Source organism: Sceloporus occidentalis, unplaced genomic scaffold (assembly GCF_023333645.1).
Source record: "Sceloporus occidentalis isolate IW3139 unplaced genomic scaffold, rSceOcc1.0.p SCAF_1, whole genome shotgun sequence".
NCBI lineage: Eukaryota > Metazoa > Chordata > Lepidosauria > Squamata > Phrynosomatidae > Sceloporus > Sceloporus occidentalis.
In genome coordinates, this window is record NW_028316981.1 from 202,977,944 (window position 1) to 202,991,174 (window position 13,231).

The 13,231-nt window shown below is 40.5% G+C and overlaps 1 protein-coding gene across 2 annotated transcripts in view; it reads left to right on the forward strand.

Moving 5' to 3' along the window:
• The window catches only part of LOC149323248 (phospholipid-transporting ATPase ABCA1-like), a 127,256-nt gene that overhangs the window by 25,699 nt on the left and 88,326 nt on the right, over positions 1-13,231 (forward strand). For both annotated transcript variants that reach the window (XM_089488640.1, XM_089488641.1), the window contains 3 exons: positions 1,690-1,825; positions 9,022-9,115; positions 11,815-11,956. In XM_089488640.1, coding sequence (XP_089344766.1) covers positions 1,760-1,825; positions 9,022-9,115; positions 11,815-11,956 — 302 coding nt within the window. In that variant the 5' untranslated portion in view covers positions 1,690-1,759. The remainder of the gene's footprint in view (positions 1-1,689; positions 1,826-9,021; positions 9,116-11,814; positions 11,957-13,231) is intronic.

The following is a 13,231-nucleotide window of genomic DNA, read 5'->3' on the forward strand; positions in this document are numbered from 1 at the left end:
TCATGTCATTCTCCTTCTCCTACGTGGGGGTAAATGGCGTGTCCCAGAGCCACCATTACCGCTTCCCTTACCTGCAGGATCTCCTTGGATAGACCTCCTGGTGTGTTGCCACTTCTCTGGAAGGTGAGGTTGCCCATGTGACCAATGAGACCAATGAGGAGATAGTGCAGAGAGACATCCTGATCGCATGGCAGGGGACCCCCACCATGTAATCAAAGGGTCCCTCTACCCTCTCCTTTCATTAGTTGCACAGGTGAGCCTATCCTCCAGAGACATGGTGGTATACAGGGATGTCCTTAAGGCTTATCTTTACTAAGTAAAGTAAGTACTGAATTATAAGCTGCTCTGTTATTGTGCTTGCTCATTAGCTGGTGTCTACTATCAGCTGTGTAGCAGCCAGCCTTTGGCTGGTTGCCTGGACTGTGTCTGGGACACAGGAGGCCTGTGTATGGAGATCCTACAGGGAAGGGACATGATGGTGGCTCCAAGGACAGGACAGCCATACAGATGGGGTGTTGGCTTGACTGATCCATGCAGACAATGCTGTGCTGCCATACTGGGTTTGGCCTGGTGCTTGCAGCCACCATTGTGGCCAGTCTGGGGCCAGTTCTGGAGCATAATGCTCCAGCCTGGCCCTGGACTTACCAGCCAGTGCAAACAAGGCGTTTGACAGAAGTAAACATTGAAAGCTCTGCTCAGACCAAAGCTTTCCCTTTTGTAGATGGGAATTTGGATCCATCAGTGTGTGGATTGTTCCTTTCCAGAATGGCACATGGGTGGTTGCTTGGAAGGCTACTGAATTAAGCCTTCTCCCTTTTGCACTCCTTATGGCTGCATAGCAGGAAGCACAGTCACAAAGTGCAGAGCTGCTCTTAGGTTGGTGTTTGCTGCATACTGCTGAGGCATCAGTTTGTTGACAAGTGGAAACAACTGTGACTCGAATGCTAATCAAAGATTGGAAAAGTTAGGTTTGGGGCTACAAATCCCAGAATTCTTGATGTAGCAGCACCACTAGCCATGTGATTAGAGGATTCAGGGAGTTGTGATTCCCAAAAATCATTTTTCCAAGCTCTGTTTCAAATGTGGCATTTAGCACTCCTCCAGAAACAAATCTGTCTTGAGTCTTCCAGCAGTTGAAAGAGCTTAATATGGCACTGTACCCTTTTTCTGTTCTGAAACAGCTCACTCTTCCTAGTTGTCATTTAATGCTCTGTTGCAGTTTGTGGTAACAGTTTAGCTAAAGTACCCATATAATTGATACATCTGGTGCTGTGAGACTTTAATGAAGTAAATGGTCATCCTCATTATCTGTTTAACTTTTCTCCGACACAAGAAAAATATGCTTTTAATTTCTTAAAAGACTGTACTATCTAGTTGTTTTGTCAATGTTTTAAGTTACCCTCTCTTTTAATAAGGATCTCAAGATATTGGATCCAGATTTAGTTCAAACAGACCCACTGAAACCAGCAGGAATTGTGTTAATAATGAGTAAATAAGTTCTACTATTTCAGTGGGTCTGTCCTAAATATGATTAACTCTTTTGGGTTCAACCCACTGAGAAAAGTTTCCTCCTTCTTAATGGCAGATGAGGAATGTGCTTAAGAGAAGCATAAATGTGTGTGTGTCTGTTTTGGAGTTCTCTCTAGGAATTTGCTAAGACTGTTCATCTCCCCCTTTTCTTATTTCTAGTTGATGACCAGCCACAGTAGCTCTGCTGTGTGCTGTTGCCATCCAGGGTGTTGGTGTATACAGAAGGAAGATGGCCTTCTGGACACAACTGGGCTTGCTGCTATGGAAGAATTTCACTTTTAGGAGACGGCAAACGGTAAGATGACAAGCTCTTACATCAAAAAGTTCTTCCCAATGTTTGGGTGGAATTTCTTTTCTTGATAATTTGATTTGGAATTCTGAGATTTATATTGTTGTGGCACCAGAGCTCTCTGACTGAGAAGACAAAATATCTCCCCAAACTCCAAATTCCAGGATTCCATAGTATTGATTCATGGCAGTTAAAGCAGTGTCACATTGCATTAATTCTGCAGTGTAGATGTAGCCTTAATCTTGCCCACTTGACAATCCAACAACATCTGGAGGCCCATAAACTATCTATCTCCTCTTTGTATTTTAAACGTTTATTTTGGACTACAGTTCCCAAAACCTACTAGCCATGTTATCTTAGGGATTCTGAGCACTGTCATCCGAAATAACTGTCCAAAGCTTTTCAGAGCTGTAGCAAAAACATTCAGTATGAGGAAGGTATTGCAAACCTGGAGAGGGAAGGAATAATATAATAATAAAAATAATAAAAGATTTATTTCTAGCCCACCCTATCTCAGAGAACCCCTCTACAATATGCTAAATGTGAGTGTGCCTTCAAGTCATCTGTCAATTTATGGCGACCCCGTGAATTTCATAGGGTTTTCTTAGGCAAAGAATACTCAGAGGTGGTTTTGCCAGTTCGTTCCTCTGAAATGTAGTTTACAGCACCTAGTATTCATTTGTGGTCTTCCATCTAGTACTAACCAGAGATGATCCTGCTTTGCTTCCAAAATCAGACTTAAAAATACAATGTATATTGGCCTGTTTTTAAAATAAAACCTAAAATAGCCTATTTGACACAATCTGATGCTTTGAAAGGCATGTGCTGAACTTTTAAATATATCACTGTTTATTTAATTACTGCTCTGTTTTTAACTTTTTAGTGCAGTGTTTTAATATTTCTTATAAAATATTAATTTATTGTGGGGTTTTTTAATGATTATCTTGTAACCTTCCTTCTATCTCAACTCTGGGGGAAATAAATGAAATAAAGAAATAAATGATAGATAGCAGTAAAATAGTATCATCTGTAGGCATTGCTTTTGAGAATGGCTTCCTCTCTGTATATGTTGTTACATACACATATTGCACAGAAATGCCTCAAGCTGCATCCACACTGCAGAAATAATCCAGGTTGGCACCACTTTAACTGCCATAGCTTAATGCTGTGGAATTCTGTGACTTGTAGTTTGTTGTGACACCAGAGCTCTCTGACAGAGAAGGCTAAATGTCTCTCACAAAACCTAGGGCAGTGGTTCCCAACCTTCCTAATGCCGCATCCCTTTAATACAGTTCATCATGTTGTGGTGACCCAAACCCATTAAATTATTTTTGTTGCTACTTCATAACTGTAATTAAAAAGGTGTTTTCTATTGGTCTCAGGTGACCCCCATGAAAGGGTCATTCAACCCCCAAAGGGGTCCCAACCCACAGGTTGGAACCACTGATCTAGGGCTAGGCAGCACCATGGAACTTTGCTTCCAAACAGCCTCAAGAGAGTGAAGTGAGTCCTTTTAGTCTCTGGGGCTGCTTGTAAGCCTCCCTGTCTTTGCACTAGCAATAATTAATGTGCTGAATTTGCATAGTCAGAAGGCAAATTAATAATATGCCTAATTATAATTTGCATAGTATGCAAATGAGATGCTGGGATTTGAGGGACTGGATTATGGCAACCCTATTTTATAATTTGCATAGTATGCAAATTACTTCTTGCACAGGTTATGCACAGTGTATGCAAGAATAACTTCTTGCACAGTGTATGCACTGTTCCTGGGAGAAACATAATCTGGTGAGAGAAAGGCAGAAGCAAGCACACAAAAGACACATTTTGCAAATATTCTGTGCTTGCCCCCCATGCAAAATGAAGTCCTTATTCTGTTATTTTTTTCAGTAGGGAAATTGTGCGCCACCATACACTACTCATAATTTCAGGGCTCATTCTCAAGGCTGAATTCCAGCCCCAGCCCCAGCCCCTTCAGCACTTTCCTTTGTGGTATCTTTTTAAAACCTCATTTGTAACTCAGATTGGTTGCTATCTTAGTCCTTACACCAACCCCAGTTTTGAAATGGTCTTCTGGAGAGAATTAATTCATTGATGGGAAACTTTTATTATGTGAGAAGTGTTATATGCCAACTGGTGGTACATGCCAACTGTTGCCATGTCTGGAGCCAAACCAGGCACAGCCACTTCACACCTTCTTGTGTATGCATTCACCCACAACTTCATCTGTCCACATTCATTCACAGGTACAGCACATTCATCCATGCCTTCTCTAATATGTACATGTATACTTCCTCAGCCCCCTGTCATTTGCAGCACCAAAAAATCACCTCATTCACTCTAGGGAGAGATTTTCCTTAATGCCAATAGGTTTTTAGGGACTAATCTGGACAGAGACCCTGCCACTGAGAGGTAGGTAGGTTTTAACTACCTTGGTATCCGCTGGGCTTTGGTTCCAGAATAATAATAATAATAATAATAATAATAATAATAGTAATAATAATAATAATTTATTTATATTCCACCTTTTACCAAAGGAATCAAGGCAGATTGCAAAACAGAAAATGACAATAAAATGCAAATTACAATGAAATCACATTCCAAAATAATCCCTTACCCCCACCTCTTCCCAATCATAACCCTCACCATTACAGAATAATGAAGCACAATAACAGTTTGAATAATTATACAAAAAATTTACAAATACATAACATAGGATCCCCCCGTGGATAACAAAATCCGTGGATGCTCAAGTCCCGTTCAGTCTCTTATATAAAATGGAAAATCAAGGTTTGCTTTTTGGAATTTATGCTTTTTCTGAATATTTTCAAGCCGTGGATGCTTGAATGCGTGGATAAAAAATCTGTGGATAAGGAGGGCCGACTGTACTGTGGACATGCTCAGGATATGGGCTTAATGGGAGGATAGTTAAAGTAGCCTTATTGTTCGTGCCAGGAGGATCTGGGGACTTGCATGTGGATTAAGATCACAGCACTTGAAATTTCACTAGGTTTTTCTTCTCCTTACACACTTTATTGGAAGAGAATCTCCTTCGTTCAACAAGTGAGAAACAGGAGATAGGGCTAAATAAGCTCTTGAGGCTCACATTTGTCCCAAAGGCTAGAGATTCCGTATGCATACTGTATATATTCGACTATAAGTTGACCTTACGTATAAATCAAGGGAAAATTTTGGGGCCAAAATTATGGAGTTTGATATGACCCATAGATAAGTCAAGGGTAAAACGTAGGGGCAAGTAACAAAGGATCTAAAGGATGTAGCAAAGGAAAATGATGCCAAAGAACTTACAAAATTCCAGCAGAAAGCTGGATGGATGAAAGAGCAGAGGGGAGTCAGTGCATTCAGGATAGATTACACTCTTTCTTTTCACCAGGGGATGGTTCCTTTTTTATATAAAAGTAAGTACAGTACTTACATTGACCTGTGGGTAAGTCAACTCAGGTTTATGGGGACAATTTTTTAACTAGAATTACTAGACTTATACATGAGTATATATACAGTAATTAATTAGTCAATGAGATCTGGCTTGGTGATGATGTCATTAAGGGTGAACATAGTGTATGCACAGCTCACATACACACACATTGCTGTATAGTTTTGTTTACCCTCTAAAATGTCATCACCTTTACATCTGTTGGACTGTGTGAAAAAAGTTTGCTAGATGAGGAAATGGTGCTGAAAGAGTGAACTTGTGCAAAACAAAACATGAAGCCTCTGGGGACACTTTTTTCTGATTTGTTCCCCCTCCTGCCACTGCCCAAGCTGGAAAAATATCTGTTTCCTCCTGAAATTTTGAATCTTGCACAAATTCAGTTCACTCGCAGAGGAGACAGCAGAAATTACTAATGCTCTGTTATTAGTCAAATTTGCATTAACCTCTCAAGTGCAGTGATCTAAGTGGCTTCTCCCTTGGCTGGCTGGCTCCTGTCCATCACTTGATTTGACACAACATGATTGTTCTAACACTGTAGGTCCTCCCGAAATGAAGCCATTTGGTATCATCATTGCATTGATTAGGAGTAGGGCAGGTTATCTATAGAATACTAACATTTATTTTGTATATACATAGTGCTCAAACAAAATCATACTGATGTTATGTGTTGACCACAGACTGGAAGTGTTACCTTTCCATCTGGGAGAGATTCTGGGAATTTGCATGCAAAAAAAAAAGTAAAATTTGAAGCTCTGCTGTAGACACGAGTGTCTCCCTGAAATCTAAGGACAACAGGGTCAGCAATGGCTCTGCCAACACATCCCACTCTCATCTCTTTTTAGGTCACTGGTGGATTTCAGTCACTGGCCAACCTTGTAGGTTATTGAACCAGCATCATAGATAGCAGACAGTTTTCAGATGGATAAATGGGCAGGAAGAGATGCTGGATAAGGAGACAAATGTACATGCGTGTGTATTTGCTCAGTTAGAGCCCCTGAGGTTGCTTTCCTCCCACAAAGTTCAGCAAGGATATACTTTGTCCTGGATCCCTTCCAGGAGCACAAATGTAACTCTTGCGCTGCACACGTCAAGCTGAGCTTTGTACCCAGCTTTCGCAATGCTTATTTCAGCTGCTGCAATTTGGAAAACTGGCAGGGGAGGGGCAATGGTGGCCCAGCTGTTGACTGGATGAGCTCTTAACAGGGGGGGGAAAGACCTTTCAAACAAACCCACAACGAACTGTAAAGTATCAAGTACGTTTTTATAATGAAAACTTCCAAATGAGCTTCACCAATTTGAAAGTTGTTTGGCTTGTTGGAAAATATCAAGTGAGATTCCAACAAAGTTTGGGAATGTGCATTGTTCCATGTTCAGGATTCCAACCACTTGATTCCTTTCCCTCTGTTTCCCAGCCCAGTCCTCTTTCAAGTGCCAAGGAGACAGAAAACTGGGCTAGGGAACAGAGGGAAAGGAATCACGTGGTTGGAATTCTGTACATGGAATTCCTGCACATGGCCACTGAGCATGTTCAATACTCCCTAAGTGTTATGGAGATCCCACAATTGGGGTTTTGAAAAATTATAATTATCTCAATTCATTATTTACACTTATATCTCACCTTTTGTCCAATGGCTCTCTTCGCACACCCACTTTATCCTCACAACAACAATCCTATGAGTTAGGATAGGCTAGGAGACAGAATAACTGGCCCATGGTTAACTGGACAGCTTCATAGCTCAGGGCCTTTTCACACCACACAGTTATAGTGCTATGAATCCATTTTATTTGCCATAGTTCCACTGGGATATGAAATTTAGGGAGGAGTATATGGGATTCTCAGCAAGAGAGCTCTTCTGGTGACCCTCTCCAACTACAAACCCCAGGAATCCATAAAATGTGGCCATTGTAGTAAAAAGCAGAATCATAGTGTTATACTTGTATAGTGTGAAAGGGCCCTTAGTGGGAAGTAGAACCTGAATGTTCCAAGACCCAATATGACTAGCATATTACCCTGAATTTTTCCCAACCATGCTGATTTGTTACTTTTGGGATTTCTGCTAAAGATTGTGCAAGCCCTGTGTGCTTCAGACTAAGAAATGATATTGGATTGTGGTTTCATTCATTTAAACTGGAGTATGGAATGTGGGAATAGAACTGGAAAAGTTAAGAATAAAATATTAAAAGCAACAGAACAGAAATTGTGTTGTGCAATCTTCAGTGATTTCTGAAGTTACAAATTTTTTATCAACTTAAATATTTTATATATGTACTTTCTTGAATACCTATTCCTGCTCCCCCTTTCCCTGCATATACAAGGAGGTGTACATATGAATATCCCAGAGTCTTCTATCTAAGCAATGACCAGAGCCAATCTTGTGTAGCTTCAGTGAGATTTCTGCTTCATTTGCCTTCAGTCCATACCATGAACACTGCTCTTCAAACCAGTATAGTGTTTTCTGGGAAGACATAGGATTTATTTTTAGTTCGGATTTAGCTGTGGTACAGTAGCATTCCCCCGCCCTCCTGTATTTCTTGACCCTATTTTAAATGTCAGTTAACTAATTTTAAACACCCATGTTGATACAGTACACAAGCGTTGAACAGTAGCTCCTCTACTGAAACATAATATCTTTGGCAATAACTGTGTGGATGACCACATGTAATGATTTATTTGGGTGAAAGCTGTCATTTCAGGAGTTGATCTAGCCCTCAGGTTTTAGGAGTTTGTAGGATTATTTTTTCTCAAGGTAGAGTATTTCCATTAGAAAGTAACCTCACTTTTCCTAACGTTGTTGTTGTTGTGTGCTTTCAAGTTGTTTCCAGCTTATGGTGACTCTAAATTGACTCTTTCGTGAGTTTTTCTTGGCAAGCTTTGTCCAGAATGGGGTTGCCTTTGCCTCCCTCTATGGCTGAGACAGTGTCATTTGCCCAAGGTCAACCAGTGGGTTTTCATGACCAAGCAGGGATTCGAACCCTGGTCATAGTCCAGCACTCAAACCACTATGCCACACTGGCTCTCAAACTTGGTATTTCCCACATATGTTAACTCCCATCTTCCTCAACCAGCATGCGCATTAAATAATTTCCACCAAGTGCCTCTAGAATTGTTATCTGATACACTGAACATTGGTTTGATATATATGAGTTAGGGTTGCATGCTTCTATAAAGTCCACATCCTGTGATTTCCACTTGTTCTCACCTCTATACATGGTTTAATTCTTGGTCTTTTCAATGGGACCAAATCTGACTTTTGGTGGAAGGGGTCCCCACCCCCTGAAACATGCATATATCTCAAATTGTACATGTTGCTTGAATACATTAAGCTTATTGGCTAAAGTGTGTTTAAGCAATATTTATGTATATTGGACTTCTGTGCATATTTCAGACATGTACATTCTTCTGGCCTTTTTACAGTCCAGGAGATGTGAGTCAAGCACGTTTGAATTACGAATTAGAAATTTTAGAAGAGGAAAGCTACACTTCAGTGCCTGTTATGTGCATGTTTTGATCTAACAGTGGGATGTACTGTTCTGTCAGGTGTTCATTGAGATGTACTGTGTTAGCAGAAACAGATATATGGGATTAGATCGCCTGCTAGGCATATCTAGCAGTGATAGCCTTCTGTTCTCACAAACACAAATTTGATAATATTTCTGGAAGGTTCACCTCGTTGTCCTCAGTTTCTTGCTGACAACACCTATGGATGTTTAATACCATTTATCTCCTCCTTCCCCTACTCTCTTTCAGTTCCAGCTGCTGATTGAAATTGCTTGGCCTTTGTTTCTGTTCTTCATATTGATCTCTGTGCGCCTCTCCTATCCGCCCTACGAACAACATGAATGTAAGTACGAGTGCCTGGCATTTCTGCCCTATAAGATGTGAGGTTATAACTACTCATGTGACCTGCCTTTTTCTATTTGCTTATCTTGTGAGCTGCCTTGGTTATTTTGTGAGCCGCCTTGGGTCCCTTTCTGAAAGAAAGGCAGTATAAATATAATATAATATAATATGATACAATATGCTCTCCTTCCTTTTTGCATCTCCTGCAAAACCAGGGGTGAGTAAACAGCCCCCAGGTCTACTTTTTGGAGGCTCACAAAATTCCTCTCCATATTTTCAGACTTTTAAGAAATTAGCTTTGATACATTTGCAATTTCCTTTCCCATTTTAAGCCCAATAAGGGCATTTGCAACCAGGAAGTACACCAAATGTCAACATCTGGTTTAGTTTCTGCGTTTTTTAAAAAAAGGCTTTTCCTGTACCTAAATCAGGCCAAGGGGGATCCCCCCAAAAGGTTAAACTGTTTCCCACATCCCTTAGGGGATTGTGGGCATTCCCCAACAAAGTACAACATAAATAAATTTGAAAGTGTGCCCTCCAGGGTACAGCTGACAGTCAATATAACCTCCTTCCTTTGCCCACCTCTGTGTAAAACCATTGTTTAGTGTGATAGGAACAAGGTTCTGCATGTTTCCCATTTCCTCTTCCAATGTAGGTGTGAGGAGGTATTAGAGGTTCACTTCTGTTTTCCATTAACAACACCTTGTTGTACTGTATTATCTGGATTGACAAATTGTGATAAATACCACCTATGCTTTGTTTAAGGTAGCAGAACTTAGCAGAACATGAGTTGTGATAGTGTTGGTATTAAGCAAACCATAGTTAAGATTAATGCTAGTTTAAAGTTTGGATGGAAGGCTACACTGTATTTCTTGGAAAATGGAAGTGAAAAAGACCAAGCTCCTCCTCATAACTGTGCTGCAGGAGGAACGTACAAGCTCAAGGTTCACATAGATTTGTTCTGGTCGTGCCAAACCAAATGTGGATAGTATAAAACAAATCCATTGCTTCTGTTGGAAGAATTACCCCCATGATGTACCTGAAGCATTTTGTGCAATCTTAGGGGAAATGTGTGCGTAAGGGGGGGGGGGGGGGGATCAATATCATTTTATGTATCTAGTCCATTTCATTTTTATAATAAATTTTTACCAGATTGTGAACACACTGATTAGAGTGGGGTTGAAGAGAGAAACCTTGAATGAAGATCACTGTGACCTTTTTAATAACTCCACTTCTGGTTGTCAAGGACAGAGCTGCGTTATCTGATGTGTCAGTGAAGTTAAAAAAAGAGAGTTCTGGGTCGCTTGCTTCATAATATGGCCAATAGCAGCCATGTAAGAGGGATGCAATTTTTAATCCAATGGATATTTTAAAATTTTAATTGTCCCACATAATGTTACCTGCCATTTCATCCCTTAGCAGCTTACAACATAGTCCTGTGCATATATACTCAAAAGTGAGTTCAATGAGTATGTGTATATAGGATTATAGTGCTAACTTCCTTTTCATTAAAGGAAATAAAGCAAAATGCAGCTCAGAGTTAAGTGATATATTGGGATGGTGTGTGCTGTACTGGAGTTTGACTGTTGCCATCATCTGTAAGCTGATTATGATGTCTTGTTGTAGCATACTTAGTTCATGTTCATTGAATAGGATTTTATTATTTTATTATTTGGGAGAACTAAAAGAAGATTTATGAAGTTCAAACAGGTTTTGCAGGTTTACTTCCTGAGATATCCAAGCGTATTTTATTTGTCCACTTTAATCTCTGTTCAAACAGTCCTTGCAGGTTTTTGAAACTATTCTCCCCTGTTGTATTTCCTTATGATTATCTACAAATCCTAGGGTGACTAGACCCAAAACTGGACAGAACTCCTGCTGCACCTTCAGTTGTAGTGTAGAGAAAAGTATGTCACCAGGTGTAGCTCACATTGTCTTATGAAGCTATACCTGCTGTATCCTTGAATCTACACAACTAATCAAAACACAGGAGCTCTGTCCAGTTTTGTATCCCCGAATGCTGGCTGTTCACATGCTCTATGAACATTAGAAACAACTGCCATAGAAAGTTGCATGGGGAGCTGTGTTGTCTGTGAAGAAACAAAGAAACCCAAATCCATCTTGTGGTCATACCTTTATTAGGACAACCAAAAGGTGCAAAATAATTCACATTAGCTTTCGAAGCTCACAGGCTTCTTCAGCAGGCCAAGATGGTAAAATAACATTCTGAAAAAAGTGATCGTGTTGTCCCATTTTGCATCAGCCCAAAGTGAAAATATAGCCAGTGATCAATTTTTCACCTTTTGGTTGGCTTAATAAAGAGATCAACACAAGAGGCATTGTGAACTGCCATGAAGAATCACCTCCTGTATCACACCTCTGTGAGGTGTTTATATTGGTGGTGGTGATGATGATGATCATTTATATAGCCCGCATCAGTGTGCCTGGTGCTTTACGTGAATGGTTAATTTGACATTTCTCTGCTCTCAGGAGGAAAAGGGATGGCAGTGTGGATGGGGATTAAGTCCAGCAGATGCTGGATGCTCTTCTTTCCCTCAAAACTTGTTGGGCCTAAATATGATGGAGCTGTAATGTTTTTTTCAGTGTGGGGTGGATGAGGATAGTAGTCTTCCAGAAGAAGAGGAAATGTTCTGATTGCCTAATGTTATGTCCTCCTAAACAACTGCCCTTGCATTTTAGGTCATTTTCCAAACAAGGCCATGCCTTCAGCTGGAACGTTGCCCTGGGTACAAGGAATCATCTGCAATGCCAACAATCCTTGCTTCCGCTACCCAACACCTGGAGAGTCACCAGGAATTGTGGGAAATTTTAACAAGTCCATGTGAGTACTAGACCATCTGTTTTTCTCTCACCCGCAGAAAATGATTCTGGGATAAGTGTGAAGGAGAGGAATTAGGAAAGAGCAGACACAGACTGGGTTGCATTATTAAGGGTACTGGCTATTCTTTCTTGTCCACATGGGACATTCTTCTGGGTAAAAATGCAGAAGCTTGGCTGGCAGGAACTCTTGCAAGTGTGGTAATGTGGTGGGGAGAGGAGAGTATCAGGGTGGAACCTACAGGGCAATGGATAAAGAAAAGTTGAATGTAGACTAAACTATGTAGAGTGGGAGAGGTATATAAACTGCTTAGTTGCCACCTACACATGCCTCAGAGTTCATCAAGAGCCTTGGGATGGGTCAAATACACAGAACAGCTTCTGTGGCTGTACTGTTCCATAGCATATGGAGGTATGGCTGATCCCCAACACCTGGTGAGTGAGAACACAACTGCAAGACCAATCTCAACTCATGCAGGCCTCTGAAGAACTATTACTATTACTACTACTATTACTACTACTTCTACTTCTACTACTACTACATTTTTATGTTTTTCTCACATCTCCTCAAGGCTGAGTACACCATACTCGGTACAGCATGTTAAAATATAAAACATAATTACTGTATATACTCAACTATAAGTCGACCTCATGTATACGCCGAGGGCACGTTTGGGGGCCAAAATTATGGGTTTTGCTATGATCCATGGATAGGTCAAGGGTAAAAACTAGGAGCATGTAACATAGGATCAAAAGGATGAAGCAAAGGAAAACAGTGCCAAAGAACTTAGGAAATTCCAGCAGGTATAACTGTTTCTGCTCACCCTAAAGGCTGGAAGGATGGGAGAGTAGAGGGGACCACTTATGCTCTTGCCTTTCATCAGGGAATTGTTCCTTTTTAAAAAAGAAGAATTAAATTACAGTTTTGGCTTTCAAAAAAAAAAAAAGCCTCACCTGGCCCTGTGGAGTACAAAATGGATTTTAAATGCTCTCCACACACCCTAGTTGTCATTTTGGAACTTTTGAGGGCAAAGTGTGATGGAGTGGAATTAGGAAAGAACAGAGACAGACTGGGTTGCATTCTGGGACAAGTGTGAAGGAGAGGAATTAGGTAAGAACAGAAACAGTAAAACAGTACATTATTTTTTTTTTTTTTGCAAAAATTGTTTTTGATCCATGGAGGATGAAATAGCATGCCTTACTGCATATTCCTCTATCATGGCTAGTTAAGGCTGAAGGCCTGTTTAAACACGGTGGTTTTGCTGGCCTACCAGCAAAA